This window comes from Corvus hawaiiensis, chromosome 10 (assembly GCF_020740725.1).
Source record: "Corvus hawaiiensis isolate bCorHaw1 chromosome 10, bCorHaw1.pri.cur, whole genome shotgun sequence".
Taxonomy (NCBI): Eukaryota; Metazoa; Chordata; class Aves; order Passeriformes; family Corvidae; genus Corvus; species Corvus hawaiiensis.
In genome coordinates this window covers 3,534,349-3,552,598 of record NC_063222.1, presented here as the reverse complement: position 1 = coordinate 3,552,598, position 18,250 = coordinate 3,534,349, and the positions used below count along the sequence as shown (strand labels likewise).

Here is an 18,250-nt window from a genome sequence, read left to right as displayed (position 1 = left end):
AGTGCAGCAGCTCCTTTAACATAAAGCCACTCAGGTGCCATGACTGAATGACAAGGCCCACGTTTAAGACCCCCTTTCCTTGGATTTTCCAAGAGCTGCAGGAATTTAACTGGATGGCTGATCTGTGAATGCTAAGAACAGAGTTAAAACTTAAGGACATCAACATTTTAGGACTTAATGAAGACTTCAAGCTGTTTGGGAACAGGCTCACAGGGAGGTAGATTAATCTCATATCCACATACTGGAGAGTTCCTGCACTTTGAAGCTCCTGGGCTGGCAATTGGGTCTAATCACCTCTAATTCAGCCCTTGACGATCACAGAATTACAGAAGTCCATAATGGTTTGGGTTGGAAGGGACCTTAAAGCCCATCTCATTGCAACTCCCTGCCATGGGCTAGACCATCTACTAGACCAGGTTGCCCCATACTTTCAGTTATGTTTCACACAGGCTTTCACATTCTATCAGACCACAGCTCCATGTCAGGGTGTATCAGAAGAGGATAAATGCACATCTCCCAAACAAAGGCCACTCTCATTCTTTCTGACGGACACTGGTCTATGCAAACAGCTGACAAGCTACGACCTGCCAGTTGCAGCTCTTGGTTTTACTGCTAGAGAAACAGCAATTTACTGGGCCAGATTAGCCTTCCCAGAACAGGGGGTACATGCAAAAACTGTACTGATACTCCTATGCAGCCTCTTCTCTTTTGTATTTCCTAGTGAAAGGAAAAGCCTCTGTATCCGTGGACTGCCGTTCCAGCATGTTATTCATGTTTAAGCTGAAGGGAACAGACAAACACGGTTTGATGACTTTGAAAAAACACGGAATGAAGCTGGATGTCTACCCACAGAACACAGGGAGTCACAAGCTGGAGATCTTTGCCAAGTCCTCCAAGGCCGAGGCTTCAGATGACGTCTACAAGTGCGTGGTGGAGTACGTGGTGGAGTGCGAGTCCGTGGACAAGGCCATGTGCTTCCCCAAGGAGCTGCACCAGCCCGTCGGGCCCAGCTGGTTCTCGGAGCGCCAGGGCTTCCTGCAGCCGTCACACCGCGAGCCCGTCCTGCACACCAACGACGGGCGCTGCTCCCTCACCTTCACCCTGAGCAAGGACATCAGCGTCCTGACCTCGCTGCACACCGACGGCAGCAGCGACGAGGACATGGGCAGGCGGCACGTGCTGCAGACCCACCGCGGGAACCAGATCGAGCTGAAGGTCCACCTCCCGCACGCAGGGAGCTTCGTTCTCAAGATCTACTCCAAGAAGAAGTCGGACCCTGGTAATTACGACTACGTCTTCAACTACCTCATCAGGTGCCTGAACACAGAGGTGAAGTGGCCAGCCTTCCCCGAGAGCTACGGCAAGTGGCTGCAAGACTACGAGATCCTGGAGCCGCTCTCGGGCCTGCTGCCGGCCAACTGCAACGTCCAGTTCAAACTCAAAATGCACGGCGTCGCCAAGGTGCTGGTCCGGTCTGAGGACATCCACCCTCTCACCCAGAACAGGGACTGCTGGGAGGGAACCTTCAACACCTCAGGGTGCAGAGAGGTGTTTGTGATGGTGCACGAGAACGCCAACCACAGCTTCTACTCGAGCGTCCTCAGATACGAAGTTGAGACCCAGTAACACCCACTCCTTGTTCTTTCACTCACCTGCATGAACCAACCTCCCCAGCGTGCCCCAAACCAAAGCACCTTTTGGAGATTGCTCATTCTCTCAACCAAATCTGTTCTTTCAACAAATGCAGGATAACACTTGCAGGCTTTTGCAAGACCGTGCGCTCAAAGATGGTCAAGGAAGCAGAAAATCCTGTTAAGAAAAGGAGCAGCAGTGGAAGACATGAGATAAAACCCTTGCCTGTATTTCAGTAACATTGTCCAGGCAAATACTTACAAGAAAACAACTGACTGTCTGCAGGGAATTCTGTGCCAGCAGGGATTGCTGGTTTCCAAGTTATGGACCATAAGAAAAGTCTTACGAGGGCTACTCCAAGAATTCACCTAGTTATGGGGCAGGATGAAGAAAGTGCACCCTGGTTTTGAGCAGCAACATTGGACACGAGGAACTTCAGGATATTTAAACCAAGTTTCTGTATAGTATAACTTTAGTCAAGTTGCAAAATACATCTGAGGAGAAAGAGGAGTTAGGAAGAGCATACAACATGAAGTTTCCTTGTGCACTTCACTGTCTTACAGATTTCAATAATACTGGAAAAATACTTTTTACACTGACTCTTAAATACAATAAACAAAATCATTTTTACCTTTTTATATTAGAGTATTGTAGACACTTTTTCTGCTGTAATTATATCTGAAGCATATGGGTGTTTCCAAATAACCAAAATGACCATAAAAATGAGAATAAAGTTCTCAGAAATCACTCCTTACTCCAACCTGTCTATGCAATACTGCAGCTATGAACTGACTGGGTTTTGTGGGACAGCAGGCTGAGTGACATTATTATCTTGTAACAAATCATTTGGTGCTGTTCTCTTGGAAAACGCCTCCACTCACAAGGCAAAGGGGGGCTTCTACTGAACCCCATCACAAATGCACATCCTGAGATGGAGCAACATTTTCATAACTGATTCAGATGCCTGTGAGCGTTAGCATGACCCAAGAGGTATTCTGTTTGAGCTTGGATTGAAAATAAACCTGTTATGTTTTTGCACTCTGTTTCATTGACCAACCAATATGAATTCTCTTCCCAAAGCTGCTGTATTCTCCACACAAAAGAGCTGGGTTATTCCTACATTCCCTCCTCAGTGACTGGGTGGCAGGAATCACTCACAGGGCTGCCCACCTGCAGCAGGCTCACTCCTACATTACTCCTTCCACCCCAGCACCCAGGGTTAAGTTCCCACTTAAGCGGGTTGAGTACCTGCAGCCAGATTCAAGGATCAGCACTCTCTGTGATGATGCAGGCTGCTGCAGACAGGAGCTGCCAGCATAAACACAACATGTAAGCTAACAGGGCTTACTCCAGGGTAAGCTGGGAGCACAGCAAAGCTTCAGAGTCTTTTTGTACTTGGAGACAAGATGCTCCATATGCGACATAAAAGTAGGTTTTAAGTCCTCCCCCAAACAGCTCAGTGTCTTTGCCCTCAAAATCTGGTGGCAGCAGCTCCTCCCTGCAGGAACACTAACAAGCCGTGGAGCCCAGCAGGCACCCACTCCCTGGGCATCAGCACAGACTGAGCAGCACAGATGCAAGGCAGACTCGGGGATCTTTTGTTTGCCTAAGGACCTTGAAGGCTAAAGCAAGTATTGTCTGTCAGCACAGACAGCCCTGGTTTATTTTGGTGCCTGGCAGAAGGGTTCTTTTTTCTCAGATCCCACTTTTCAGATCAAGGAGGACACACTGCAGTAGCTTTCATTTCACAGGTCAAGCTGATCCAGTCAAATACGTCACTTCTTACAATGGCAGGATAAGGAAGCATCCCAGAGAGCTTAGTGACTAAAGAAAACAACTCCTTCCACTGAACAGGGTCAAGGATACCGAAGTACAGAGGCCCTTCATGGCACCACATATTTGATGCTCACTCACACGTACACAAACAGACACGTTGGGAAAGCCTCTCCGCAGGTGACACCGCTATGAACGCGGTCCCTGCTCCTTGTCTCAATGACTCACTTCCACAAGCCCTCTCTCTAAGCCCACGTGCTCTATTTCTGTCTCAAGATGGCAGGGGGAACAAAAACTTACCCCAAGAGAGTAGAGAGGACAGTTTATGTACTATTGCCCCCTACCCAGCACGACCTCAGGGAGTATTCCCCGTTCCTGCAACCCAACTCTGCAAAACCCAGGCAGCTGCAATTCCACACATCTACAGAGTCCCAGAGTCTTTAACCCCTCAAAGTGACCCCAAGCACTGTCACACCCACAGCAGAACATCTGTAACATACTAAAGACAGATGGAGCCTGCACAGCTCCCCCTCTGCAGATGGACAACAGGAAGTGATGCAAATAAAGTTCCACACTTCTGTCTCAAACAGAAAACAACCATTGTCTCTGCCCTGCAAATGTGCAAGAAATTCTCTAGTGCTATCGAAGGCATAAGTTCAAAGACACAAACCCCCTCTCCAGCTTCATTAATTATAAAGCTTCCAGGGCCAGGTGATTAGTCCAAGGGAGGTTTGACACTGCAAAGGCAGAGAATGCCTGAGAAACCCTGCAGCCCCAGATAAAAGCATCTCAGAAGTCTGCACTTGCTGTGACATCTCCCTCCAGGATAAACACAGCTCCTTCTCCTCCCCCTCATAAAAAATGCACATTCTTCAGCACAGCCAAGGCTCCAACACCAGGAGAACAGCTCTGGAACAGACTTTTCAGTTATCTGCAAAGAGAGAAGCTGGGAAAGACAGAGCACACACACACCAACACAGGGAAGTAACTCAGCAGTTCCCCCGCTGCAGATGTTACTTTGGATCACATTAGTTCCAATTTTTTGGCTACTCCCTGAATGAAGCAGCTTATTACAGGTATTAGAAATTGATAAAACTGTAGGATTACGGCTGCTAATTAAACAAATGGATCATCTTCAAGCTTGCTCTTCCCTTCTGCCAACATGAACTGCCAAATATCTCTGAAGGGATATGGAAGAGAACATCAGAAACAAGGCAAAATGTCTCCTGAACTTCTGAAAACACCAACTGCATGATGCAACACTCAGTAACTAACTTAACAAATCTTCAGGAAATATACTACTGTTTTCAAGGTATCATTTCAAAAATTAAATTGGTGGCCTCACTGAAGGCTGTGAGGGATCCCTAAGGGTTCTGGCATGTCACACTCGGTGCATCTGCAGGTTCATCTGCAAAGAGGAAACAGTTGGGTGTATTCTGCTGTTCAGATTTTATCAAAATGCCCCACGACCAACAAGTCCTTACCCGAGATCTGGACATACAGGGCGGATGCTCCAAAAACACTTCCCCATGGACAGCTCTGCAGAGGATCCGAGGCCACTGCTGACTTTGTGCGGAACACGACCACAGCCCAGCCCCAGATGGGGGCAGTTCAGCGCCTCATTCCAAAGGCTGCACAATGAGAATCCAGAATGGATTTGAAGGTTTCATCCTCGTGCAAAGAACTCCACGAGAAAGCCAAAATACAAGGACTTTTGGATTGGAACATTTCTAAACCCTGGGATGCAGAGGTGCTTGCCCAAGCGCAGCCCCAGTCTGCAGCCAGGCATCCCCTTCCTGAACTCGCCTGCCTGACACAATGGCTGGGCTCTGGTGCACCAGGTGCTTTTGAATCCCTGTTCCTTGACAGCATTAACCTGCTCTAACATAAGGGGAAGCTGATGGAAAGGAACAGGAAACTTATGGACATGGAATGCCCTCATCCCAAGGTTTGCCTGTACAGAGGCTGTGAAGACTCAGCCACAGGAGCACTGCGGAGACCCCAAAAGAAAACAAGTCCATAGAAACAAGTCTTGTTCGCTCACTAACAACACACTTCCCTCAAGGAGAGACTGAATATTTTCCCCAAAAGAGGTCACAGATGTATTTTGATGCAGCAGTTCCACCAGACTGCCCAAATTCAAACCAGGCTGGCACCAGCTCACGTGGCAGCTGCAACGACGTGTGGATGAACCTCACCTGCTTGTGGGTTCTCCTCCCATCCAGTGTCATTTCCTATTTCCATATCTCTTTTCCAAGAGCTGTGACCACAACCAGAATTCAGCCACTCACTCCTCAGCTATTCTGCAGTACTCCAAGTACCTTGTACAGCAAGATAAAGACACCAGATACTACACAAACTGTAAAGGGCAGAAGCTGCAAGAACCAGGAAATACTAAGAAATTCCACTGAGGGCAAATTAACTGGAAAAAATGCAGATAGCCTAAAGGAAAGAGGAATTACATTCCTTGGTCCTTGAAGAACATAGCTATGCTGTGATGGAAAAGGTGTTGATCCAAGTTCCTGATGAGAAGGGAAGATAAGCCACAGGAGTCACTTTGTGTATTTGTACGAACAAGAAAAGAGGTGTTTGCCATTCTGATTTATTTCAATGCTTTTACACGTATAAAATATACTTAAAATACTTTACATAAAAACCAGCAAATGGTTTGCTTTTAAAAAACACCATAACCTTTGTGAGTGAGCACATAGCTCTGATGCAGGTCTCTGACCTACAGCAAGCTGCCTAAAATGTTTGTGGTGTAACACCCCTCAGCAGAGCAAGCACGTAGAGACGAGCTCCTTCTCCTCAACTCCCATCCTGCTGATTCAGCTCCAGCTGGGACACATGGCCTCTCACCCAAGCTCCAATACCAACTGGATATAGGCACCTTCCCAGTCACAGTCTGGAACCACGTAAAGTAACCAGCATTCCCATTCCACAAGAAACATTATTCCTGGTGTTCAAATCGTCTCACTATCTTTGCACTCTCTTTTTTCAGTTCCTCAATGTGAGCATTTAGGCATTCCAGGATGTGCTGGGATCTCGCTTCTTCATCTTCCAGGTATCGTGCAGCTATGGATCCGACAGAAGCTGTAGGCAAGGGGCACTAAAGGGAAAAAAAGGGATTATCAGGTATTCCTTCATTCCAAGCTTTGGCCAGAAACACCCCTGATCTGCAAACCACACAACTGAACATGCTCCTAGAGGGCTCATTTCCATCTTAGTGGGCAGACTAAGCACTCAGGCCTCACACTTGTATCACAGGTCATGTCCCTCCCAACACCTCCAGCCAGCAATGATTGCTGCACCAAGCCAACACTGCCAAAAAATCAATACCAAAAAATCAGGGCTAGAGAAGGTCACTATGGAATACCAAGGGGTTTGTCCTGGCTGTTAGTACAACTCAAGATCTACATCCTGCTCCTTGTCTCCATAAAAATCTCAGTGAGCGGGAGCACCGCAGAGTTTGGGTCCAGGGAAGGGAAAGCACTGCCAGACTGGTAATTATTTCACCAGATATTCCACACTGGGAATATCTCTGCTTTCTTTCATATACCTCTCCTCTTCTTCCCCAAAGTAAAGGGCTCCTGGTACAATCCCACAGGCAAGTACAGGCCAAATCTCATTGCAGCTCATGGAACAGCACTTCAGCCAGCAACAGTCAACAAACTACTCCAGATTCTTTCCTTTACAGTCAAGAACTATTCCTGCTCCTCACATCGCTTACCCACAAGTTATTAACTTACAAAAACAACACTGTGAACCAGGCTTAATGTACAAGTTGATGAAGAGAAGCCTCATGCACAGGGGCTGGCACGTGAAATATTAAGGTTACTAAAGGGCTGCTTTCCATTACAGACAAGTTGTCTCAGTGTCTTGGCAAGAGAAGACAACTGGTTATTTCCAAATCCTGAAGTCTCATCATTTTCAGGTCTTATCAACAGCCAGGAACAAAGGGAAACAGAAAAGGCTACAGACAACAATCTCTCCCACCCCACTACAGCCTACTGAAGAGAACTCTTAGCACTCTTAGTGCTAAAAGGATTGATTTAAAGACACTGGAGCCTGACCATGAGCAGGGAGTTCCAGTCAACACCAGGACAAATATCTGCATTTCCTTAGAAACCTTATTTCTACCTCTCAGAATAAAAAGCAGCCCATTCTCTTCTATTAAACATCAAGCCCTAGAGCTTCTCAGACCCTGAAGTGGAACTGTTCACAGTTTAGGTGCAATCCTGCATCCTGAAGAGTTTCCATTTAGAATATAGCAGTTGCCTAAGTTCCCAACACTGTTTTCTGGGTATGTGCACAAGCTACTTTAGTCTTGAAACAATCAAGACCTATTCTTGGTAGTAAACTGCACCAAGATCTACAGACCTGACAAGCCTCCACTTATCTGTGCACCAGCTTTAGAGCCTCATCTCTGGACTCCCACAAAGAGATAGCTAATAGTTTAAAAGTTGTCACTGCTACCAACACACAAACAGAGGAGAAACTGCTCTGAGCACTGCTGGAGCAACATGTCTGGAGCAAGGACCAGTGCTCAGCATTCTCCCCTCCCCAAACATGACAGGAAGAAGTGATTCAGTGCAAATTTTCTGTATCTTGGTCAAGTGCTTCAGCAACTGAGCTGAGGTAGGACAGAGAAAGTGCCAACACTGCCCCCTATGAAAAAAGTATCATCAGCAACTGGGAAAAAGAGCAGGCTCCCCTTGTCAGTGAAGCAGGGATTTCAGGCTTTTCCATCAGCAAGCACAAGCAGCTTTAGGTTCAGTGTGCTGACTGCTGCAGCTCCATTGAAAGGGGTAAAACCGACCCTGTGCTTTACAGACGTGCAGCAACAGGCAGCCAGAGACTGTGTGAAACAGACATACCCAGCACTCCACACCCACACTGAGCCTCTACTACAGACCCAAGCCAAAAGCTGAAGCAGAATTCGGAGGGGACACGAGCAGGTCCTGGTACACACTGAGGTAGAGCACCAGCACGGAGAGAACCATGAGCTCCTGGAATTAGCTTAGCAAGCACACAAACACAAAGTTCTGCTCCAAGGAGCTCTGAAGAGCCACCATGTGGATCCCCCCGGCCGAGTCTTAACCATCCAGCAGTGGCTTTCCCTCCCTGTTTAATACTTGATTTACATACAGGATCACACACAACATGCAGTTAGGTCATGCATTCAAAAGCCTGTCTCTTTTTGCCAGATGAGAACCCAGCTCTGTTTTCAGCTGTTGAGCAGCAACTAGCTCCTGTACAACTGCTTACCAAAAACACAGATTCTCTGTGATGATTTGAGGCAGGCTGCTTAGATGCTTCATCTGCAAAACCTTTGTTTTCATCCACTGCATGGAGCACAGACTCCGCTCCCAGCCAGGCACGTGACTCCTTGCAGCTCTTGCTGCTGCTCTGGGAGGGCGGCTCACCCATCTCGGGGGTCACAGTTCCTGTTTCAGCAGCCCCACACCTCTGGGACTCCCTGTGATGATGCTGAGCAGTCCTGTCAGGCTGGAGATGTGTCCTCCCTGCGTGTTCATCCTGCTCGTGCTGTGCTTCCCGAGCTGTCCTGGAAGGCAGGTTTGAGCACAGAACTGAGTTTGTCTCTTAGCAGCTGAACTCCAGCAAAAATTCACACAGAGGCAACAATTAACAGAGATGTTACTAACAGCCCTGGCAATCCAAACTTGTTTCCATAGCACTCCCAGATGCACATCCAGTCCCTGTAGAGAATTCTCTCTTCTGCTGCTGTAGATACCAAAAAACACAGCCTGCACATCCTAGCACAGCACAGAAAGGAGCATGGCTGCCTGGGTCACATCCAACCCTGTCACCAAAAGCAGCACAGACTGCTGCTCCAGAGAGAGGCAAAGGCAGCCAAAAGACAAACACTGCTGGCTTTGCAGAACACAAACCAGCTGGGACTCCAAGTCCTGCACTGCTTAAGGCATAAAGGCAGATTCCCAAAGAGTCCTTGTGTTCTCCCAGACACACGATGCACTGGAGAGAGACACAGCATGCCATTAAACCCCCCACACCCCCACACCTTCTGCCCTCCTTCCCCCTGAGGAAGCAGCATCCCCAGGGTCACTCACCTGTGCTGTACATCCCTGGGCTCTTTGCCCTGCCCCTGCTGAGCGGTGCCCTGGGGTTCACCCGGGCACACCTGTGCAGTGACCCCCAGTTTCGCCCTGGTCTCTGCGAGGTCCTTCCGCAGCTGCTGGTTCTCACATACTAATTTCTGGAGCTCAGTGGTGTAGTCCTCCCTCAGTGCTCTCAGGGTGCCATCGTCCCCCTAACAGACAAAGAAGGGCAGAAGTCAGAAGTTCTGGTTTGCAAGACACCACAGGCACATCTAGAGCAAGGGCCAGCAAGAGATGCCTTAAGGCATACCCCCTAAGCTCATTCTGACTGGTGAAACCTTCAAGACTTTCCTAGGAGCAAATGAATTACATATATGGCTTATGGGGCCTGCATCCAGACCCAACGTGCTGATCTGCCTGGAAGATCAGTCTCTCTCACCACTGGATTCCTTTTAAACATGGACCTAGGATAGTTGAGATGCACCTGCCTCTGGCCTTTTTGAAACTCTGAACAACTTGCTTCTTCCCATCATCTTCCTCTTACTAGGCCAGGTGGGTGTAATTTCCACTGCTTCTACTCCCATGACATTCCCACTTGCTTTTTGCCACTTCTGTTTAACTTAGATGCTTAACTCATTCTCATCACCTCTGTATCTAAGGTCTTTCCAAATGTGCATTAGGACCCTCAGGCCAAGATCCAGCTCCTGTGCCTTGGGCTGTGGGGCTTTTTTTTAAGGCAGATTTCTTGCTTTGCACACTGCCACCACGTTTTTGGGAACTCACATAGGCAAAAGCCACCAGCTACTTTTCAAGCAGAAAGTAATGGGCCTTAGGTTAATTCAGTTTCAAATCAGCCCCCCAGAAAGCTCTGGTTTTAATCCATCCCACCAGCCACAAGCTTCTGTTCAGCACTTTCCCAGGAACTTGGCACATTTGACAATCACTCCAAACTAATACTAAGAGCTGAGTATTTCCTTCTCACAGATCTAACAGGATAAAAGCTCTGATGTACTCTCATGAGGTTGTCAGCTGTCTGAATCCAGCCCTTGCCCTCTGGGAAGCATCCATTCTGCTTAAGGTGAGACAGAAATTGCAAACCAGCCACTTCTTCCTTCACAAAATGAGCCAGCTCATTATTTCTGCCAAGGCTGTACCTCTTCCACACAGGCTCCTCTTCTCCCCTCTGCCTCAAGAGTTTTGGAGGTTTTGTTCAGCTGCAGGAGACCACCACAGGGCCCTTTCCAAGAACACTGCCCCAGCACATCCAGCCCATATTGCCAGCCTGCATCCTGCCCATGGAGTGCAAGGGAGAGCCCTGCTGAATGGCTCCTCACCAGGGCAGAACACGCTCTCACCCCAAGTCTTTCAAGGGCCAGAGCAGTTACAGCTCTGGGACAGGTCAAAAGGACCTCACAGGTTGAGAGTCAAAGGTTTGAGGTAAACTGGCTTAATATGGAAGTGAAATGAAATGTACTAAAAAATGTGGGCCAGAGCCCATGCAGAAGAAATGGAAATGATGGCTGCTTCTGCAGTTCTCTTCACCACTCTCTGACTGAACAAAAGCTTGATATTTCTGCATCTTATTTCCTCTCAAATTGCCCCTTTTGCTTGGGTTTTAAGTTCACTGAGCTCTATCCCCCATTTTGAGAGGCCTGGGCAAAGACTCTGACTATTCCCAAGCAGGAACACAAGGCTAGCCCCTTCCCAGCCCCTGGTCCTCATAGCATACCTTCAGCTGACCACACTCTGTCTTTTCCAGAGTCTCGGAGAGATGACGGTTTTCCAGCCTCAAGGTTTCCAGCTGGACCAGAATTACCTGAGGAGACAGAGGCAAACAACAAGCTCAGAAAAAGAACACAATACATGCCCAAAACACCCTCCAAGCATTTTCCACCCTCAGATTCAAGTACTAAGCAAGGTTTGGGCTGTCAGTCATACAAGGACCCTACAGAGAAGGCTACAAAAATAATCATGCAGTTTTCAAAGATGTCATCCATCCTGGCCTAGTTAGCATGAATGATCCCAAAGAACTCTGAGGAACTGTAGGCTGCTGGTTTGAAAAGAAGCAGCAAGACAGATTCAGTGAACACCATCATTAGAAGATTCCTTCAGAAGGTCTCAGTTTTTGTGCAGAGGCTAAAGAGAGAAGCAAAGTACTAATGTAGCTAAAAAGCAGGATGGTGTTCCAAGCCTTCAGATCGATCCCTTGAACAGACAGCATAAGAGTCTTGTGCCTTTTTTACCCTGTGCTCCACTGCTTTCCTCTCTGCTCTTTCAATCTCTGCTCTGAGCCGCTGCTCCAGGTCTGAGGTGGAGCCGCTCGCCGACGCAATGGTGATGTCCCGCTGGTGCAGCTCCTGTGTCAGCCTGGAGATCTCCCTTTTCATCCCTTCTAGCTCACTGCTGTGCATTTGTTCAGCCCGAGAGAGCTGCTCTTTCAGCTGGAGGAAGACATGCACACACCACCCACAAGCTTTTAAAACACATTTCAGCAAAAAAAGCAAAAGTATGGCACGTGGTAACATGAAATCTCAGTCCTGGGAAACAAAAAGCTCTATGTAACAAACCCTTTGCACATGCTTGTCCTTCCTGATTGAAACCCACCTCATCCCAATCCTTTCCCACACCATACACTGCCAACTGAAAGAAGTTTCATGCCATGAAGTACGTGAGAAGACCCATAACTTATCAAACCAACAGCTTCTTCAGCTCATCATTCAACCTCTGTAGCCAAAACCAGAGAGCCAAAGGTTCACCATGACTGAGGAAGCACAGTAACTCTTGGAAAATATAACCCTGCAATTTGCCACTCTGCCTTCCTGAGGTATTTAAAGATAGGAACTTTAAATAGCTCAAGCCAGATTTTCCTTCCAGGAATTAATTTGCCCTAAGTCTTTTGAATCGATATTAGAGTGGAATCAATGTTAGGTCGTAGCAACTAAAGCTTCCCATGGCAAACTTCCCCCAGCCAGCTATGCACGGGGTAAAAATACATCTCTTTGTTTTCATAAATCTGTGTGATGATCACTAGTCCCTGCATTATGAGAGAATAATCATTCCCTATTTACTTTCCACATGACAGGCATGATTTTATTTTTAGTCCATTCAATCTCATTTGTCTCTTTTCCAGTTGGGTAAGTCCTATTCCATTCAGCTGCTCCTTGTATAAAAACCACTCCATCCTTTTGGTCATCTTTTTCCATACCTTATCTTGGTTTATTCAATGCTTTTTGAGGTGGCAGACCTGCACCACATACAATATTCTGGTGGGCACACTGTATATTTATTCAGTGGCACAACAGAACGACAGCAGCATAATTCCTTCCCCCAGACTCCATTCCATTAGTCAGAAATATTAACCACCCAAACACCTAGGATTTTTCTGAGAATTACAAGCATTTTAGAAAATTGAACCAGATGATCTCTGCCTACCCATGTAAATACTGTACACACGGTGATTTATCTCCATGTCACCTCAATGCCTCCCAAGTATATAAAACAGAAACAGCCTTCATAAATCTCTCCTTCCTCCCCAGCAGCCTGTGGGAGATTCATTTACTGTGTGGCTGTTTAGATGTGTAACCAAGCACAGATCTCTGGCAAGATCTGCACCTCTGTATGTTCAGAATAAAGGATGAAAGATTTCCACACAAGTGAGGTTTTTCACTCAGGTTCAATGAGGCTTCCACTCTACCAGGCTCCAGTGAAAGCTCTCACACGAGCTCACGCAGACCACTGTGAAAAGCCCCCCTTGGGTGCTCAGAGCTCTGGGGTGAGCCCCTCGTGGCAGGTGAGCTGCTCCATTCCTCCCAGCCCCTGCCCTCATGCCCAGCTGTCAAGCCTGAAACACGCTCCCCTATTCACACAGGGACCAGGACACATTTGAAGTCCTGTCTCAAGTGTGAAAGGACATATTACAGCAAACTCATTCCTTGTCTGCTCTTCATCCTGTTGGGAGCCTGCATTAGGCTTAAACTCTGGATTCCAGACCTTAATTTCTTCACATATTTGCCCCTCCAGCACTAATTCAAGTATCTCCACAGTGTACAGAAGTACTGGGGGATGCCCAGGAGATGCTCACAAAGGCAGGTTCAGACACCTGCAAACAGGTATCCTCTCAACCCTTCCTCTGCCAGGTGTGCTCCTCACCTCCAGCAGATCCCTGCCTGCACAGCAGCCCTGCCCTGGCCCCACTGCTGAGGCACGTGGCACACAGGGATCAGCTCACTCCACCAAGTGCCATCCCCCTCCCCGGGAACACAGCCACGTTACCTTTTTAATCTCTGCCCTTGACTCAGTCTGGTCTTCTTCCAGGGACTGCAGCTCTTTGATATTCTCACCCAGCTCTTCGCTCAGCTGCACACACCTGGCATTTGAAGATACCAGGCTGGGTGCCAAATGCAAAAGTATAGATTAGAATAACCCAAGGAGGAGAAAATGGTCAGAGAAACTTTGATCTTCCAGGCAGTCCTTTATGTCCATTACAACAGAAATTGAACTCAGCCTACAAGTTCCTTACCAATCCTTTGGGTTTGTTTTCCAAAATCATTTCACAAGAGATCAGGAAGCTGATCTAACAGATGACAGCTGTTTCTTGCTTGTTTCTTTACAAGCTAAGATTACAAAACTTCTATGTAAATACAAGTCTGAAAACCACAAACTTGGAGAGGAATCATAGAATCACAAAATGCTTTGGGTTGGGAGGGACCTTAAAGCTCAACTCGTTCCACCCCCTGCCATGGGCAGGGACACCTTCAACTAGACCGGGTTGCTTCAACCCCCATCCAGCCTGGTCTTGAACACCTCTAGAGATGGAGAGTCCACAATCTCCCTGGACAGATTTGTTTATAATCCTCACTTCACAGGAAGGTCTGGATCTGGTTCTTACCAGCTGCCTAACAAAGACTCCTCAGCCTATTAGGAGTGAAGGTGCTCAGTCTAAGCAAGCTGGAGCACTGAGAACACCCACTGTGTGCAGTGAAAGGCAGCCAGCCAATTACCAAAGCAGTCACTATTACACTGCAAAATGAATAGCACTTGATTTCTTTAGCCCTTTGATATTTAAAACAAGCCTACAAAAACCACTGGTTAACTTGATGAACACAACTAGGTGTCGTATTATTATCCAAGACTAATTGCACTTCCAGAGGGAGCAAGCAGCAGGCTACCTGTTCTCAAGACGAGTCACCTCTGACTGCAAGTGCTGTTCCTTCTTCTGGGCAACATCCAGCTGCAGCAGCACCTGCTCCAGCTCCAGCCCTGGAGAGGACAACAGCTTCCCTTGCAAGCGCTCCTCCAAGGCCCTGCACAGAAACAGCAGCTTTTATCTCAGCACAGAAACATCATGTCTGAGTTCACTGGTACAGGGAACATAACTACTGTTTTCTTGGAATTCTCTGGAAAATGCACAGAACCTAAAAGCAGGTGACCGCTGCGTGCAGGGTGAGTAAGCAAACACAGCTGCTGGATGACAGCCCCTGCTTGAGCTCAGGCTGATTTAAAAAGACTTCATTTTATTTTGATGTTGGCCTTCCTGCCAGAGACTGGTAGGTGACCAACACCCAAACCTGCTGACATGGCCACCAGAACCCAACAGCCTCTGCACATGGCCAGGGCAGAAGGGGAAGGCCAAGATGATTTTGTCATTGATTGTAGTTACCTCACCAAGCCCCAGTCAGTGAGAACTTTAGCCTAGGTTAATAAGCACGTTATCAAACCCTGAAAGGTCTCCAGCACTTGGCTGAAAATGCCTGGGAGAAGCACCCTCAAAAGCCCTGTGCTGCCTCCAGAAACCCAGATGAGGAAAGTGGATTCCTTCCATGCTCTCCACTGATTATCTGCTAATTTCAAGAGCAATGCAAATTGAAAAATGCTGCAAGGCAGCACAGCGCTTGTGAGAAACTGCAGTGCACTACTCTGAATACTAGCAGTACAGATCCAGCTGCATGAAAATGCTGCTGCTGTCCTCAGTGAGAGAACCTGGAATATAGATCTGGATTGAAAAGCCAAAGTACCAGCAAGGCACAGATGCTACCTGATGAGGAATTCTTTTGTGTGAAGAGTTTCAGTCATCCTGGCCAGCTCTTTCTGTAACTGCTCCAGGTGCAGCTTGGAGCTGCCAATGAAATCTTCTTGAGACTGCAAGGTGGCTTTCAGTTCCATCTTCTCATCCTGCAACACCTGCACAGGAGGCAGAAGGAATGACTGCTGCAAGATGGACCAAACCAGTTTGTTGCAATGTGATGAGAGGTTGATCAGATTTCTTATGACCCTTGGAAATACTGCAGAGCAGCATACGGCTACGAAGTCGATTTTGATGCCAAGCAGGAACTTTACAAAGGCTCTAGAAAGAGACAACTCCAGGATGAAAAGCCTTCCCACCACTTCTCACCAGCACTGCTTTAGACCCCGTTTCCTAGGAGTTCCTCCACTGACCTCTAACATTTTCTTGGACTGCCTTAATTCTTCTTGAACTCTCTGCTGATCTTCCAGAATCATGCGGTTGTCCTCACTGAGGTCATCCACCCTCATGCTCAGCCTCTCCACCTCCAGCTCATTGGCACAGATGGTGTCATTGGCCCTCTCCAGCCTGCTGGTTAAGTGCTGGATTTCCGAGCGGCTCGCCAGCTCCACCGAGTCCAGGATCTGCTTCCGATTGGCCAGCTGGGTCTGCCAACAGCAATCATCTGCATTAAAGTATTAAATTGCAAAAACACAAAAGTTGTACCAAAGCTACATTCAACACAACTACTGATTTCTTAGTGTAATGAGCCACATTCTCAGAGTGAGCAACAATACCTTCCAGGGAATTAGGGAGAGCATTGTTCCAGGGTTACGTGATGGATAAAACTTCCAAAGGCAAACAGAGTAATTAAAAAACAAAATGAAAAAAAGAGAGGACTCTTTGATTCCAAAAGCAGTTCAAAGAGAATCTGGAAAATGAGAATCTCAGATCACTCCTGCTGCCCGAGTATGATCTGTCTAAGAACAAAGCCTCCTGCTATTTCTTGCTCATGAGCCCAAGACTAGACCAGGACTGATGGCTGCGGGTAAGAAGGTTTGTAAACCATGTACAGGGCAGAGATTACCCAACCATTAATTCCACACCAGGACAGAAAGCAGCTCTGGGTGCACAATGGAAAAACCACAACCACCAAACAGCCCCAAAACAAACCAGGCATAACAGCCAATTTGCTTTGCTCTCTGCAGTAAATACCAGGTTCCAGCAGCTTGGGGGAATGCTCACTTGGAATTTTTCAGTGTTTTAATGGCAGATGAAAAAGTTACAAGGAACGTACAAGAAGCAGACAATACCTGCTCTATTATTTATAGGCACAATACTTTATTGCAGAGCATTTCTTTCCACGCAGCTAGCTGGTGAAATTTAACAAGCCAGCTCTCACATAAGCTTCTAGGAACATCTACTTCATATATTCCCTTTTTGTACACAATCGTTGAATTTTTAAAGGCTGGAACAAAATATTTGAGCAGTCCTATACTCCCAGTTTGAAAGAGTAGCAATGCCTGCCAGCTTCAGAATCACCACATGCCTTGATTTACTCAAACTATAAGAAGTGCTCATTTGCAAGGCTGTGGTAGAGTTTTGATTACAGCCTTTTATTATTATTTGAATAGTCACGACAGAAAAGGTAATCAAGAGGGCCGAGAGTTTAAAGCACAGCCTTTCTTCACCCAAGAAGCTGGAGTACAAGACTGCCTGAGTATTTATTTCTGCATTAAGAAAACATTTAAGCTGTCTCTTATTTCCAGCCACACAACATCCAGGCCAGCAGAGAATTCCAGGTTTTTAAGAAAGGCTGACTTTAAAGGCTGCAGGTGTTCCAGAGGGTGGTCTGTACTGGGGAAGAAGCTGCTCTGCAAGAGATGAGGGGAAGCCAGATGAAAGGAGAGAGAGGGGAAGTACTCCAAGGTCATGGATCTCAACTTGACCTTGGTGCTAGAAAGACAACTAAGCACATAAAATGTACAGAAACATCCAAGGGAAAAAATTTAGCACTTCCATGCTGGGCTTTTCAAAGCAATTGAGGATTCAGGCAGTGTGTTCACAGTACCTGCGCACCTAAGGCACCTACGCTGCTTCAGGGAAACCTCCCCAACCTCCTGGTTTTCCGCTGCACAGTAAGACAAGTTCCTCTGTGCCCCAGTGTCCCAGCCTGCGTTCCAAGGACACATCTGTTCCCAAACAATTGAGCTATCAACGACACACAGACAGCAGAGCAGCAAGACCTTCTGCTCAAGGACTCTCTCTGCATTTGTAGATCTCCTGGTGTCAGCCTCTCACAAAGCCCCTGTCAGAGCCAGCTTCAATCCTGTCATCACAGTCTCCCTCCTCGCAGGAGCTTCCACTCAAGAGCAACTCAGGAGCCCATTAAGTGCAAAGTCCCAGCAAGAGCTTCTTATCAGTGTCTGCTGTGATTGTGTCTGTGTGACTCCACAGCTGTGCTCTAGGTCAATTCATCTCACTCTGCTGCAGCACCACTAATTCACCGAGCCATCAGCTTTGCAGAACAGCAGCCCCACCACTCCTTGCCTTTGAGAGACTGATAAAAAGGTGTGGGGGCTGAAAACTGCTGTTGCTTCAGTATTTTGTGAAATTCTCTGTTGTAGGGGAAGACTGTTTTCCAACAGTACCCTCTCAGCTGGACCCACAAGGTACGTACTTAGCTGCTGGCAGGTACACAGCTTTCAACTAGACAACACGATGTAACAGATACTTTAAAGTGTCATATGCTGTGGTCTCTGCC

The 18,250-nt window shown here is 47.3% G+C and overlaps 2 protein-coding genes across 13 annotated transcripts in view; one reads left to right on the top strand and one right to left on the bottom strand.

The window, feature by feature from the left end:
* The window catches only part of KY (kyphoscoliosis peptidase), a 32,782-nt gene extending 30,512 nt beyond the window's left edge, over window positions 1-2,270 (top strand). For both annotated transcript variants that reach the window (XM_048315081.1, XM_048315082.1), the window contains one exon: window positions 722-2,270. In XM_048315081.1, coding sequence (XP_048171038.1) covers window positions 722-1,626 — 905 coding nt within the window. In that variant the 3' untranslated portion in view covers window positions 1,627-2,270. The remainder of the gene's footprint in view (window positions 1-721) is intronic.
* Window positions 2,271-5,991: 3,721 nt separating this feature from the next.
* Window positions 5,992-18,250, bottom strand: part of CEP63 (centrosomal protein 63) — a 43,906-nt gene continuing 31,647 nt past the window's right edge. For all 11 annotated transcript variants that reach the window (XM_048314923.1, XM_048314927.1, XM_048314931.1 and 8 more), the window contains 9 exons: window positions 15,921-16,154; window positions 15,520-15,665; window positions 14,654-14,788; window positions 13,758-13,872; window positions 11,729-11,926; window positions 11,215-11,301; window positions 9,498-9,697; window positions 8,674-8,971; window positions 5,992-6,514 (listed from right to left, as the gene is read on the bottom strand). In XM_048314923.1, the coding sequence (XP_048170880.1) occupies window positions 6,356-6,514; window positions 8,674-8,971; window positions 9,498-9,697; window positions 11,215-11,301; window positions 11,729-11,926; window positions 13,758-13,872; window positions 14,654-14,788; window positions 15,520-15,665; window positions 15,921-16,154 (1,572 nt within the window). In that variant the 3' untranslated portion in view covers window positions 5,992-6,355. The remainder of the gene's footprint in view (window positions 6,515-8,673; window positions 8,972-9,497; window positions 9,698-11,214; window positions 11,302-11,728; window positions 11,927-13,757; window positions 13,873-14,653; window positions 14,789-15,519; window positions 15,666-15,920; window positions 16,155-18,250) is intronic.